The 16537-nt window shown below is 35.4% G+C and overlaps 1 protein-coding gene across 23 annotated transcripts in view; it reads right to left on the minus strand.

The window, feature by feature from the left end:
* LOC128183029 (phosphatidylinositol-binding clathrin assembly protein LAP-like) overlaps positions 1-15396 on the minus strand; it is a 45612-nt gene extending 30216 nt beyond the window's left edge. For all 23 annotated transcript variants that reach the window (XM_052851820.1, XM_052851816.1, XM_052851811.1 and 20 more), the window contains exons 1-6: positions 15127-15396; positions 9357-9499; positions 8517-8592; positions 7300-7402; positions 5827-5866; positions 5395-5451 (exon numbers count right to left, since the gene is read on the minus strand). In XM_052851820.1, the coding sequence (XP_052707780.1) occupies positions 5395-5451; positions 5827-5866; positions 7300-7402; positions 8517-8592; positions 9357-9499; positions 15127-15256 (549 nt within the window). In that variant the 5' untranslated portion in view covers positions 15257-15396. The remainder of the gene's footprint in view (positions 1-5394; positions 5452-5826; positions 5867-7299; positions 7403-8516; positions 8593-9356; positions 9500-15126) is intronic.
* Between the last annotated feature and the right edge of the window lie 1141 nt (positions 15397-16537).

Genomic DNA, 16537 nt, shown 5'->3' on the forward strand with positions numbered 1-16537 from the left:
AATCTTTAGCTTTTAAGATCTGTGTACAAACATAGAATTGTTAGCAAATCTCTGTATCTTGCTTATAATTCGAAGCAAACACTCAAAAATGGTTAGTAAATAGAAATTGTTAACAATTAAACACAAGAAACATGCACTACATGTATAACAAATAAAGAACATAATTTATTTTTTCGAAATGAATCATATATATACATGTATATACCTACATATTTCCGTAAGCGATATCAAACTCTATTTAAACTGAATAAACTAGAGAAAATGCCGAGCATCTCAACAAAAACCTATTGCATTAATCTACCATTACCAGTGGCGGATCCAGCGCCGGTGCGCCGGGCTCCCCCCCCCCCCCCCCCCGTTTGATTTTTTTTTTTTTTTTTTTTTTTTTTGTGGATGATTTTTTTCTGATCATATAAAGTCATGCTTTACTTTAATATTAAATTCAATTTGTAAAATGAAAAATACAAAGATTTATAATTTGTAGGCATATTCATGTAGAAGTGTTATTTCATTCGATATAGTTTAGTAATTAAAAAAAAAATAGGAACGGCTCAACTTGTGTACGAGTGGACTTCTTGTGTAAGACTCGGTTTATGTAGTACATAATATTCACAGAATAATTACTCTTCTATTACTTAATCCTGTGTCGAGTGCTACTGTTGAACGAGGAAACTCAGCAATAAAACGTATTAAATCGTCCCAGAGAAGTATTATGGGACAGGACCGGTTAAACGCCCTTACTCTTCTCCAAATTCACAGAGATATTCTCCTAGACTACAAGAAAATTGTTGACATCTTCATTAACAAAAACCCAAGAAGAATGGTGTCTAACAATCCATTTAAATAAAACAGCTATAATTGTGTACGATATTTTGAAGTATTTCTTGTTTTTATTTATTTTAATTATTTACGACCGACAAACTCATTGGTGCAAATTTTCTCCTGGACAATTATGACAAATAACAATATTATTGAGTAAAATTGCAAAAGCCTACAAAATGAACAAAATTTAGTTAAAAGTCTTATCCCAGATACAATGAAATAAATACTTCTTATTTGTAAGAGCTCAATTGAAACTTTCTGCAGCTTTTGTTACTTCAAAATTAAATGTCTCATAACATTTTGGTAACATTTCTAGTGACTAAAATGACGGGAAAATAAGTAAAAATTGGCCCTCCAGATAACATGATTTTGCCTTTCAAAATATCTAGATTTCAGGAGCTTTCGGGGGCTTCGCCCTCTGGACCCCCACCAGGGCTTCGCCCTGGACCCACTGGGGGCCTCAAGGCGGCCCCCAGACCCCCTGCCTTTAACTGCGCCCCCCGTTTTCAAATTCCTGGATCCACCACTGATTACGCAAAAAATAATGCCGAATTACCGATAGAATGAATTGTATTTCAGTACTCCTACATCAGATTTTGCTTAATTTGCGCAGGTAAACAGTTAACGTAACTGTTTGATTTACCGAAGTCTCTGTTTGATTTGATACGTAAAAATCACGAAATACAGACGACAGTTTCCAGGTTACAAAGCATAAATAATGAAAATGAAACGAAAATCAGAACAAGCTAACATCAACGTCATGTGTGAAAACTGTCAACGCATTGAAATATTTAGCCTCAATTTACTTCACAAAATCGGCACCAATATATTTTTCATGTTTCAAAAATTTCCCTTCATACACGAACTGTTGCACAACAAGCAAATTCATCATAGTCAGATCGACCCTTTTTCGTATAATGTCATGGCTGCTTTAAACAAAGAACCTCGTTTTAGAAGTATGGAATACGAGTCTTGGTAAAATGGGTAAGCAAAACCAGGCCGTGGCAAAATAAAAGCCGGGGCAGATCGGCAATCGTCAATTCCAAATACGCATTATTTTGCAGCAATATTTACAGCAAATACAAATATACTGGTCCATCAAATATCCTGAAATTTTAATGAGATTGGCAGATTAATAACTGCTTATCTTTTGTTTTGCCCAGGCCAAGTCTTGTCTACCCATTTTACCGGATGCCGAATCCGAGGCTATTAAACTGAATGAAACACGCCTTTCCTTTATTATTATTTTCGTAATAACTCAGATTTGAAACAGAATTAGACCTTAATTTTTGCAATTTATATTTTCCTTCCCATAAGGATAATTTATGCTAAACTACGTTGAATTGGAATCAGTAGTTCTTGAGAAGAAGATTTTTAAAAATGCACCCCCCTTTTTCTACAGTTTCAAGGTTTTCTCCGCTTTCAATACAGATCGGACTTTTATTTCTGCAATTTATATTCGCCCTCCCATAAGGATGCTTTGTGCCAAATTTGGTTGAAATTGGATAAGCGGTTTTAGAGAAGAAGTTCAAAATGTAAAAAGTTTACAGACGGACAGACAGACGGACAGACGGACGGACGGACAGACGGACGACGGACAAAAAGTGATCAGAATAGCTCACTTGAGCTTTCAGCTCAGGTGAGCTAATAATAGGTACCTGTGTGACGGTGCATATATATACCAGGTACCTGTGTGACGGTGCCTATTTACAAGCGGTGTTCAGCTTTACAGAAAAAGTGCACTTAAGCTATAGAGAATGTGTCTTTTTTCAGTGCCGTTTTTATGTAGAAAAATATCAACAAATTCCTTTTCTTTTTGTGATACTTCTGATATAAATGCACGCTTAACTACACCAAAATTAGCATACTTTTAAAATAATTGAAGATTTTTTTAAGCAATAGCCTAATGTTGAACAAACTTCTATATTTACAGGAGTTTTATAAATGTATAACGTGTAATTTATCATTTCCACAAGTTTGTACAAGGTTAGGACGAGAGTAAACAGGGACTGTAAAATTAATGCTTTTCCTCAATTTACTTTATAAAATCACGAAAGCTGGCTGACCCTAACTATGTTGTAAAGATTAATGCTTTTTGATATACACTAAATTCGGCGTTAAAACTTGTTGTTTCTTATGGTTTAAATATCAATAGATATTGTGAGATAAAAAATTATGCTTAATTTGAATCTTCCTTTTTATTACTTTTTATCGGGGCCCATATATAAGTGCACTCATTATTTACATAGTAAAATTACCGCAAATAGGCCTTGGACCTCGCTTGCAAACAAAATTGCTCATTTGGACCCCCCTCTCTGGAAAAAATTTCTGAATCCTAACAAAAATGCAAAAGAATCTACAAAAAGACAGTGTAAGGAAACAAATTTGATGAAATCTGACAGCCAATGTTGATAGAAAGATAGAAGGATAGACAGATATATGGATAGACAGACAGATGGATATCATCAGGGGGCCCAACGTTCTTGGTTTCTGATTATTGTGATTGTGAGATGTGTAGTTGGCTCAAGGTGAACTGTATGTTAAGTTGCACGGTTTTGACAAGTTTTAGTATTTGTTTTCAGGATTGCAATTCAAATTTTGTATCATACAGATATAGGCCTCTAACTTCCTACATGAAGATGACATCACTGTCTTCCTTCCTTATACTAGTTAACTCAGGGACTCTATCGAGTCATCAAAATAAGTATTTTACAAACCAACACTAAATGTGTCCTGATACTGTAAAAACTAACACTGATCATATTCAGGATATAGGCTCAGCTTGCAAATTCATAAAATGGATGTATGGTATATTTCTATAACTTTTCTTGGTACAGTGGGTCCTCAGATATCCGGACGCCAGATAACCGGACGCTTCAGTTTACGGACGATTTTATTTGGGAACAGATTTTTTATATGTTATTTTGTCTCATTTATCCAGAATTTTGCGTTCCGGATCCAAAGTCTGTTTTTACCACAAAACACTGTTTAACTATCAATTTTGCTTCATATAACCGGACAGTAAAATTTGATGATACCCCGTTCAATTGCCTGTTGAGTTTCACACCTTTTTTACCTTCTAGACCCTCATGAGTAGCTTGTATAAACATTGACTTCCCAGATCTCTTTCAAAATTACCGAAAGTGCTGGCCAGACAGGATTAGTCACGTCACTCAAAACGTGGCTTGGATATCTTAACCTGTGCACCTGTCAAGTGCCATCGCTTTTTTAAACATCCCTGTATTTTAAAAAAAATGTGCTTAGTAAATCAAGAAAATTGGAAAGTTTTACATAGCTACGTGTTTTATCAACCTATTCAAACGTTATTTTAAAACGAATTGTCTCATGAATGCCTTGTTATATTAAGTCAAAACTGGAAGTACAGGAAGAAAACAAAATGAAAGCGTGTCAACTCATCAGGAGTGCATTGGTGGATCTTGCTATTTTCCAACTAGTACACATTAATTTTATCAATAAAATTGACTTTCTTTTAAGAATGGTAAATAAATTTTAAAAGTAAATCTATTATTTTGGAAATTGGTATGTCTAGAAATAGATAGTTGAAAACATTAATACATGTAAATAGGCACATTCACACATGGTCACTAAGAATTCAGCTAAATTCAGTTTTTATTATTATATTCCGGTTAATGGTTCCTGACAAAATAAAGAAAAAGTGGGGTTTAATATTTAAAAATGTTCATTTCAACGGAAAACTCTATAATGTGTTGCTTTTTAGTAAGAAAGGCCAAAAAAACAGTATCAACAATGGCTCCCATTGTATACAAATACATTATCATTCTGACAACAATAAACACCTGTCAGATATCCGGACGCTTCACCTATCCGTACGATTGGACTTTGGAACGAATGCATCCGGATAACTGAGGCTCCACTGTATTACACTTCACATCTAGAGTGATGACCATATCCAATTACAAAAACTTGATCTTTATATATTTCAATGACCCTGACCTTATATTAACATTGACCTCTGAACTTCATTTTTTCAAAAGATAAGACAGGGTCAAAGTAATGGGAAAAAGCAACTAAATACAATGAAACTGTTCACAAAGAAATATACTTCAGTGTCAAATGACCCAAACTAAACAAAGAGCAATGTATGGATACACAAATGTATGGATACACAGCAATGTATGGATACACAGCAATGTATGGATACACAGCAATGTATGGATACACAGCAATGTATGGATACACAAATGTATGGATACACAGCAATGTATGGATACACAGCAATGTATGGATTCACAGCAATGTATGGATACACAAATGTATGGATACACAGCAATGTATGGATACACAGCAATGTATGGATACACAGCAATGTATGGATACACAAATGTATGGATACACAAATGGGCCACCATCACAGAAATCAACAGTTGAACTATGATATCTCTAATACAAGTGAAATGTCGAAGTGATTTGTACATCCCTCGATATCTCGAATGCTCGGATATCTCTTGGTTTTTAAACAGTCCCATCTAGTTCAAGATAACTAAGTTTGACTGTACAAATGTTGACAGTCTGTGCCTGATTGCTACTCACATCAAACTCTAGCAACGAGTCCAGCTGTTTCTGTAGGGCTGGCAGGGTCTTCAAAAGCTACAGAAAATAATGTAGTGATTTAGTGTATTATTACAGTCTGATTTTACTATTTCATAATGTTCATACATAAACACATTCTCAAAGATTTCACTTAATCTCAATGTTAATATGTCAAGTCTCTTAGATTTCTTGGTGTCATTATATTTAAACAGAACATTTTACAATACAATGAATCTCTTTGTTTATATTTACAATGTCTCTTTAATTTCACTATGCATTTTGTTTTCATACAAATAATTTCTCTTTGTTTTCACAGTGCCTTTATATCTATACATAAACATATATTCTCTTTCAGTTTACTATGCCCTTCAGTTGATACTATATAATTTCTCTCTGATTTCCCTTTGTCACCACAGATTCCTTATTCTGTACCTTGTCTGCATTCATTGTTCTCAGCAATCCATCATCTTTGCTGCAAAAAGAAAAAAATCAAATAAATGTTGTGAACATGAAACTGTGTACTAATTGAGTACACGTACGTCAGCAATGAGATAGTGTACTGAGTAATCCGGAAATGAGACCGTGTGTTAAGTAAGTTGTCAGGGAGATTGGGAACTAGGTTGGCAGTAAGACTGTGTACTAATTGAATAAGTCAGCAGTGAGACTGTGTACTGATTGAGTAAGTCAGCAGTGAGACTGTGTACTGATTGAGTAAGTCAGCAGTGAGACTGTGTACTGATTGAGTAAGTCAGCAGTGAGACTGTGTACTGATTGAGTAAGTCAGCAGTGAGACTGTTTGCTGAGTATATATAAGTTGGCAATGAGATTGTGTACCAAATAAGTTGGCAGTGAGACTTGTGCTCAGTAAGTCCGCAGTGAGATAGTGTACTGATTGAGAATGTAGGCAGTGAGACTGTGCTCTGAGGAATTTAGCTCAGCAGTGAGATAGTGTACTGATTGAGAATGTAGGCAGTGAGACTGTGCTCTGAGGAATTTAGCTCAGCAGTGAGATAGTGTACTGATTGAGAATGTAGGCAGTGAGACTGAGCTCTGAGGAATTTAGCTCAGCAGTGAGATAGTGTACTGATTGAGAATGTAGGCAGTGAGACTGTGCTCTGAGGAATTTAGCTCAGCAGTGAGATAGTGTACTGATTGAGAATGTAGGCAGTGAGACTGTGCTCTGAGGAATTCAGCTCAGCAGTGAGATAGTGTACTGATTGAGAAAGTAGGGCAGTGAGACTGTGCTCTGAGGAATTCAGCTCAGCAGTGAGATAGTGTACTGATTGAGAATGTAGGCAGTGAGACTGTGCTCTGAGTAAGTCAGCAGTGAGACTTTGTACTCAGTAAGTCAGCAGTTAGACTTTGTACTCAGTAAGTCAGCAGTGAGACTTTGTACTCAGTAAGTCAGCAGTAAACTAAAACAACAGGTTAAACAAACAGTACCCAGACTCTCAATCGGCTTTGGTCTATACAGCTAGATATAGATTACGGGGGAATACTGTAGTAGTAGGGCTACAGGAGGGGGATTGATTTTCCACACGTTCCATTCTGGTCTAGATCAGTGGCCAGCCTTCAGTTGGCTGAGGTTTGACTGACATGTGAGGTATTGATCCGACCGGCATCCAGAACGGGACGTGTTAGTTCAGCTGAGGCTCTAACTCTCTGCCTCCTTCATCATACAATTGCTACATCAGTTGATTATGATGTTCTTTAATATTGAACTTAATGTATTGCACAATCAATACAACTTTGAGTTAACCTTGAACAATGCTGCATTCCTCTGCAGGGAATTCAAGTTTCTTTCTATTTTTCCAATCACATTTAAGGATTATCCACATAGTGTTTATTTATACTTGATGAAAATTCAGTTTCCTTACGAACCACAAACGTTTTGTTCATACGTACCCTCTTTTGACTTTGCAAAAATCAAACGCCATTTGTCTGTAGGAAACAGCCTTTTCATTTAAATATTTGGAATATCGTCGTATGAATGTTGACATGTCATAACCTACAATCACACAAAAAAAAACAATTCACACAGAATCCATCCAATAATTGAGGTATTTCTTGAATTCAACTTGCATACTGAGGGTTTATTGCAATTTTTTTATGCACCAATTTTTGTGGTTCACCAATTTTCAACAGGTTTCTGAGTGCTAGAATATTTCAGCATTAAAAAAAAAATTCTGGGTTTTTCGGGGGCCTTTAACTCACTGGACTTTGCAGACAAATGGAATAGTGACATTACCTTTACCTTCATATATAATTTTTTTTTTTTTTAATCTTAATCCATTATTTATATATCAGCTTCTTAAAACAAATTATTGGCTTTTTTATGGGTTTGAATAATTAGAAATATATATACAATTGCCTAAATTATCCTGTAATTGATAACTGATAAAGAATATCAAAAATGATATAAAGATGTATTGGTAGTCGATTGAGTCGAACAAATGATCACCGATATAATCAATGGTTATAAATAGCTGATAAAACAAATACAGAACACGAGTACTCCAAACATGTAATCAATGAATCCTTCATCAATAATTCGACCAATGCTAGTTTTATGCAAAATAACGGTCCACCACAAGACAATGAGGAATTGCACACTTTACCAAAAATTGTTAAATAAACATTGACCACTCAGTAAGTGCTATTTCCATTAATTTTCACAGAGTAGTAAACAAGTCGCCAAATGTCTAATAACAAAGGGAAAATCTAGCTAAATTTTAAACCCAGGTTTACTTGATAAATATTCAGTAACTTTGTTTCTACTTTTCTTTTTCGTATATATATATATATATATATATATATATATATATATATATATATATATATATATATATATATATATATATATATATATAAACATTAAAATGCATCAACAGTTTTCATAGAAAAAAAAACCTGTCAGTGAAAATCACTTCATTATTCTTGTTCAACATTTATAAACTATCTACTGTAGATTTAGAGGTTCATAGAAATTTGATTTGTAGGTACCTACAATACAGGAATTCTCTCTCTCTCTCTCTCTCTCTCTCTCTCTCTCTCTCTCTCTCTCTCTCTCTCTCTCCTCTCTCTCTCTCTCCTCTCTCTCCTCTCTCTCTCTCTTTCCTTACCTTGAACTCCCTGTTTATCAATAAACTGACCAAGGTTAAAGGAACAATTATTAGAGGCCAGATACTGGGTGAATCTCTGAAACAAAACAGTAAGAGTGCTAAATGAAACCACAGACACTGAACAAAACGCTACTAAGATAAATAACAACAAAATGTCACAGTTAGCAAATGATGTGGACCGACTTCATTGTATTTCTCTTTTAAAAGATGTAATGTCTTGACTAAGCTCATTGCCGTACCTCATGTAATTATGCGATAAAGGCTTACCAAACCCCAATATCTGATGTGTAAATTTGCTTCATTTTCTTAATTTGTGAAATGATATGCAATAGGCCTACTTAATGTATATGGTTCATGGTATAATAAGATCTAGACTTACCTAAATTTAGACGTTTACAGTATTGCGACATGATGAAGACTTGCCACATTACCATAGCTCATGAGCGAGTTGTGCTGAGATTGTGAGATCAAGACCTTAGGACCTGATTTCAATAGTTCATGGGATTGTTTGTTCTGACATTGACCGTAAGATCTTACATCATCTCTATCATATCCATAGTTCATGATATTTTAAGTTGAGTGAGATCCTTAGATTGTCTTACCTCATTTCTATAGTTTTGAGATTAGGAGCAGCTGTGGAAATATATCTAGATTAAGACTTATCTCATTTGCCATAGTTCATGAGATTAGGAGCTGTGTTGAGATATTGAGATTAAAACTTACCTCATATCCACAGTTTATGAGATTAGGAGTAGGTTGAGATATTGAGATTAAAACTTACCTCATACCCACAGTTTATGAGATAATGAGCTGTGATGAGATATTGAGATTAAAACTTACCTCATTTCCATAGTTCATGAGATTGTGAGTTGTGATGAGGGCTTTGAAGACGATGACCCAGCTCTGTTGCTGAGTGCGCTCAATGAGTAAGTCTGCGAGTTGTGGGATTGAGACATTGGGTTCATTGGTACACTGTATTAAGTCTGTAACAGAAAGTATATCAAATCTTAATATAACAATATGCAGCCCAAATAGACTAAAGCATATCTCTTTTTGTACTGTACATTCATATTTTGTTAAATAATTCTAAAGCAAAATAAAACAGAGTTATAGAAAAGCACCATGTTTGAGCAATTGGATTTGTTATAACCATAATTTGTTTTATCCAATAAGTTGAGATAAAGGGAATGAAACTGAGGTCACTGTAAGAATGAATTCTTCCTATGTGAGACTGCTGTAATCCTGTTTTACTGTATGTACATTTTATCTGTGATCTTTGTCTTTACCTATTGAGAGCACACACTTCTATTGTAGAGTGTGCACTGCTCACATTTGTGACTCCACTCTTACCTAAACATGTATCACCTCAACTTTGTTTTTTATATTATATGCATATCACTCTCTCTATGATTTACAACGTCAGGTTTGGTGTAGGGGATAGAGGGTTGGGGGGGGGGGGGGGGTGGGGGGGGGGGGTGTTGGAGGGGGGGTGGGGGGAGGGGGAGGGGGGGATGCAAGGGTTTCCACATCTGGAGGGGAAAACCGGTGAGGCTAAAAATTGCATGTTTTTGCAAGGAGGGGGATGTTTTCTACTGAATCATGCAAATAACCTCAATATTATTAAATAAAAACCTCTCCCAAACCCACCTAACACTGAATTTATAAATGTTGTATCTTGTTACACTCACACAGACCAGCGATCTATCACAAACAATAGTTACTGCTTTATCATTGCTGTAATCTAAGTTTGCCCATCCGTCCACTGATGTTACATCATTTTAGAGTTCTCTGGTAAGTACCTCGTACACAATGACTGAATTATTGATGCTGAGATTACACACCAGCCTGGAAATATGGACGCTGAACTTCAACAGGAACACACACCACTCTGCTGAACACAGTCTCCAAAGAATCTTCTAAGTTCCGACAAACAGTGAAAGTAAATCTCAGAGATGGCAACTTGTCAAAAGGGAATAGTGACAGAAAGTAATGGAGGGGGGCAAGTTGTCACAATGGAATGGTGATAGCAAGTCTCAAAGAGGGCGAAAGTACATGGTGACGGCAAACTTGTCTCAGAGGGGCATGTAGTCACAACGTTTGAGAATTTTTGTGCAAGAATTTGAACATCTGCCATGGACTTTCTCATTTTCAGTTGAACATTTCATTAATATCTACAGATTGAGATTTCCCTGAACTCCCAGGTCAGGAAGGTCAGATCACATCTCGCCCGGAGATGAAGATTTGCATTTTGCCAATAGAACCCAACACTGATGTTAACCTATCATGAACCATGTAGGAAGGAACTCTGTGATAACAGTTTTAAAGCCGAACACCGATCCCTCTGATTTATTCAAGACTTAGAGACGTTTTAAATATTTATAAAGTCTATATCATTAATTAATAAGAGGCCATTTTGAAACACTGTGTACATGTGCATTTTGGTATTCATTATCAAAATCAATCATTTGGCTAAATGTTCTTCACTAACAAAATGGTAACAATTTTGGCCTCTGACCCCAAACATTTGCATCTCAAGCTAGCCCATCGAAAACTGGACTGTTGTATGTTAGATATAGATGACCTATCCACAGCTACACAGATTAACACTGACATTGTGAAACACAGGGCAATGACCTCTGCTACCAATGTCAAGGTCATTGGTGTCCTTGGTCTGACATAACAGCAGTTGGGGGTGGGAGGAGGAGGAGTAAGGTCTGTAGTGTTTCTGAACTTTCCCATAGTTCCAGAGAATAGGGAGCACACCAAAGATCAATACTGCTGTGTTATTGGTAGCTACACACAAAACTAGGCACAAGGCTCCAGTATTTTATATCTCCCATGTTGGGCGATGAATGGGATAGATTTCAGGCCTATGTCACAGTTTTACCAGAACCAGATCCAGGCTTTGTTGTCAGATGGACTGTCGTATAACCTATTGATAAGGACTTCTCCAGTAAGTGGGCGCTCTTTTTCCAATGCTGTGGACTTGAGTCATAACAAGCATGCACATAGCTGGTCTACCTTAGGTAGATATTGTGTAAAATATATATGGAAGTAGGTCAATATCATTTTCACTTTAGAATCAACATTACACTGTATACCGTGACCTTCAAACGCCTAAACCTAACCAAACAAATTATCAATCAAAACTATACTGCGCATTATTATTTTATTAGGTCTTGTCCCACTGAACAGATTATAATATTCAAATATCAAGTAATCTGACTTTGCATTTGTCTCATTAGAATATTCAAATTACAACTTTATTTATATTTGACTTTTATGGGGCTGGAGCTAGGTTACTCTATCTTACACTTAGTAACAGAACGCTCTATGGGAGAAGTCAGGTCCCCAGGCCATAGAGCTACTGTTTCCTATATATGCCATTTAAAGCACACATCTAATGCATCCTGTGGAAATATTTAATACCAAAAAAGGTTGAATCCATTTGACTATGTTCAAACACCATCAGCACATGAATTTTAACACGCTACAATTTCTTAGGTCAGAAGGGCATTTCAAACATGTTTTGAGGCAGAAAAAAAAATACATTGTCTTTGTAAAATTTAATTCCACAGGCTATAATATATAGGGAAATAATTCCAAAAATTAGGGAAATAAGTCCAAAATAACAGCATGTTTTTGCGTTCACTAAAATAACAATTATTTTGCACATGTATACATGTATATGTAACTGTAGGACTAAGATCTGACAAGCCATTTTATTCTCCATGTAGGTACAGTCAAGCAGCTAGATATGCCATAAACTCGGATGGGTGGGTGAGTGGGGGGGGGGGAGGAATGTGGTCAAGACAAGAATGGTTAGGGTAAGGAATCCCCTGTTTCAATCTGATTAAAATCAGATCCTCGATCTGCTCCTCATTTTTTATTGTCGCAACACGAGGCAATAGAAAATAAGGACTGGATCAAGGATCTGATTTTAATCGGAATGTGAGAATCTTATAATATTTCGGTGGTCAATAACTGATTATTGGAGAAATTGTTAATAATATTTAGCAAATAGATTTCTTTCAACTCTTTTATAGTAAACCATTACTGTCGCTTTCTAATTAATTTTTGATGAATTTTAACGAAAATTCACATAACTGTCACAGAGGGACAGTTAAAATCAATATAGGGGAAAAAATCCAAGATTTCTTCATTCAATTTGACACATATGTCTACTCTTTTTATCCAAAGAAATTGACAAGAATCAAAACAGACAATTCTTTCTGAGATTAATGGCTGTAAATCTGATATTGGTTTTCCATTTGGAAGTTCTTGCAAGACTTTATACAATTTTTCGACAATATCATCAGGGTTTTCTCATGTCATTTGCATTGCAAAATCTCAGTAGTTTTTATTTTTTAAGTTGTGTTATTTAATCTCACAAGAGTCATAAAGCGCTTTAGAGTAATTTTTTATTCTCTTTAGCACTATATAAATTTTATAATAATAATAGTAAGATAGAGGAAGCATTACAAAGAAATGTTGGGAATTTTTTCACAGCATTGAATATACATGTCACTTGTACCCTAGGGTATTTATGAATATTAAGTAATTAAAAAATATGTTATACATAATTAACATTTTGGGACCAAGTATAGTAAATAGTCACTTACTACATTCACACACCTTACAAATAACCCTTGTTTATTATATAGATTATATCAATATATAGAATGCCAACAACAAAATCCTTTACTTTTATTATGAACCAATCAGGAATTGTTACCTACAACTATATGGCACCCGCATAAATAAAACAGTTACGTTAGGTTTCAATTTCAATATTTTAAAAAATAAATAAAATCACAAATTTTTTAAGATAAGTAAATTTTCAAATTAATGGAAAGAGGCTGCAATACATGTTACTAAAGAGGAAATGTAATAATTGTCATGAGTAAGCAAAAATGCATCAAAACATTATAATCTATTGAAGCTACACAACAAAACAAAAGACGTGTACTGACAAAACATTAAAGAAAGTTCTTCATCAACATCTTTATTCTTTCTTTTGGGTATGAAATAGATACCAGTTATGATTAAATGGCTTATTTACAGTTATTGGGAAATTGCTGTACCCTTTACCATATGTTTGCTAAACTCCCAAAAATTCAATGAAATGTCAATCCATTCATCTTGTGTCTTGGGTAAATAAAAATAAAACGAGATTCTACTCATCAAACATGTCCTTTCTGATAAAAAAGATTGAGAGGAACATTGGGTACAGACAGACAGACACCAATTGGTGTAAAATTTTATGGAAGTTAATTAACTCTGTGCCATAATTTCTGCCAATGTTAAAATCAGACCTTCCAGTCAATCAATAAGGAAACTCTAGAATGAAGCCTCCATATCATAGGCTCTGAAACAATCATTTACCCCTTCCCCATTTCCCTATCAAAATAAAGGCCATTGAGACTCACAGCTCCTCCGTACCTTTATTTAATTAAGATCTTGGCTGAAACAGCAATTTTTAAAACCAAATTATTAGGTCCCCTTTTAAGAGATGTTATTTATTTTAACTTTTGGTTGGAAGGTAGCCTACACTGCATTAAAAACATACAATGACTAGACAAAAGATTGGCAAGCAAAGATTTTTTTAAAGAATAATTAATAAGATACAAGTCTGTTGCTAATTCATCAGTTGGTGGGGAGGGTAAACGGCCTAATTAAAACGTACATAATTACGGCACACTTTACCAATAAATGCCCGACAGAAATCACCCCAGGGAGGGTTATCTCTCTTTTCTGAGGGTCCTTGTACATTTATGTAGCATTAAATATGTATATATTTCTACCAAACATCATACATACATACTGGCAATTAAGAGACTTGTATGTTAAAAAAGATTCAAATCTTGCGAAAATTGACATTTTGTAATAGCTTTCATTCAATAGGTGGAAGACTGGGAGGGTTTAGTGTGCATTGCAGGTTAATTCATGTAAATTCATAGTAACTATATGATTGTGTACTGTACATAGAGAAATTAGTAATGACAACATGAAAATCTACAACACATTATATCCACTGGGAAAAGAAATCATTTTCTTTTCTGGTTTAGGAATACAAAGGTATTACGTAAAGGAATACATAACTTATGCCAATTACCATTAACATGGCACAGACTTAAACATCAATATCTCAGAGTCATGATCAATACTTTCCTCTTGTAACGCGGCACTGGAAAGTATTCTATAATAGGTACGTATGCAACAGAACACTATTTCTGATTACCAAAAGCATTGGACAAAATATACACAGGACCTTAATTTTAGATCCATTCATTTATAATCTGTTATCAAATAGAAAGTAATCAGTTATGATTAAATTTCTGGTAACATCAACTCCTGACGCAGCTTTCATCCTGTAATTGCCTGCTACGTTATCTAATACACCCGACAAGTATTACGCCGGACCCAGACAGCTGACGGAGGGGCGTGTACACCCAGACCCGATGTCAGCGTGTCCGCCACTGCCGCGGCGTTGAAATATGCCGCCAAAGTTCACGCGCCGCATTTACACACATCACATTGTCGTACGCCCCAGCAGATTGTGTATTGTAATAATGAACTATATAAATTCACCAAACATACGGGTACTTACAGTCTAAATGTTTCTTCTTAGGGCCCATCACCTCTTCTGTCGTAGCTTTACATACAACCTTGGCCAATCCTTGCCCTGCCAGGCTGTGTTTCGCCGCTGTTACGCGGTCCATTATGCTTTGTTTTGACATGGCTGCAAATTCAGCGTGCCTTTCGCCACTGAAACTGAATGTGAGGGCCGGGCGACCCTTTTTACGGCCTTGAAACCCTCTCCGTGCAAATTGAAAAGGGGAGGATGTGCCGTACGAATAGCAAGATGGCGGTTCTGAATAACATAAGAAACAGTCACGTGATCGGGGATCATTCATTATCGGCATAGTTAACATTACATATAGGCCTACTGCACTTGATGACCACATAGGCCAATGCATCAAAAGCGTTAATCGCGTTAAAAGAAAACCTTTTTTCGCATTTAAAAAATAACATGTTTATTTATATAAACACTGATCATTAAAGGGTTTTTGTACAATAGAGTACTTTTATTGTGATGTTCTTTTGTAAGTAATCGTCGCACTTAAGGCCTGCATGGATAATTTCCCTTTCTTTACTAGTGGTGATATATATACCCCCATCCTTGAACTACCCCCACCCCAACAAAAAAAATAATAACTGTGGTATAAGAATCGATAAATGAATTAATATATTTCTTATGAAAAAAAAATAACCCTAATTTGAACAATTCATGACATCTCCAATTCTTTTATGAAAGTTTTGGGTTCGATATTCAATGATCTCAACTGTGGTATTCGAATCGATAAGTTACATGAATATGATTATAATATATCTTGGTTTATTACTTTATTTTTTTTATTTTTTGCAGTTGGTTAGGAGTAAGAATAATCAATGAATTTAATAATATTTTATAAATTAAAAAAACAAAGTTAATTTTAAATGCGGTGTGACTTGTTTTGATCTGAATCCCTATATGTACGCGTAATCGTGATAATCAGATAATTGATTCCTAGCAGCATTGATAGTGGGGGTTTTTGGTAAAATTAAGACCAGATGCGAGCAGCTATGGGGACGTAGCAACGGAGAGGTGTTCTACAGGAAGACAGTAAGACAATTATATAGAGGCGATTATCGGCCGTAAACCTCCTAAATCTGTTGATCAATTTATCATGGGTACGAGAACACGTATCCAGATATTTTGATCATATAATTATAGCCAGAGCTATTTGTTACTATTTATATCTACAACATGAAGAACAAGTATTCATAACAAGCACGAGTTTCACACGCATTCTAAGGCTTTTCTTTGCAGCATTTATAGTATCCCCGCCCGGGCCACCCCACTCAAGTGTTGTGCCAAGTGTATACAAAACATCACAAAAGGGCTGTCATAACATCGAATATCTGTATAGATTTGTCATAAATGGGTATATCCTTTTAACTATTTTTAGAATCGGTAA

Source organism: Crassostrea angulata, chromosome 5, assembly GCF_025612915.1.
Source record: "Crassostrea angulata isolate pt1a10 chromosome 5, ASM2561291v2, whole genome shotgun sequence".
Taxonomy (NCBI): Eukaryota; Metazoa; Mollusca; class Bivalvia; order Ostreida; family Ostreidae; genus Magallana; species Magallana angulata.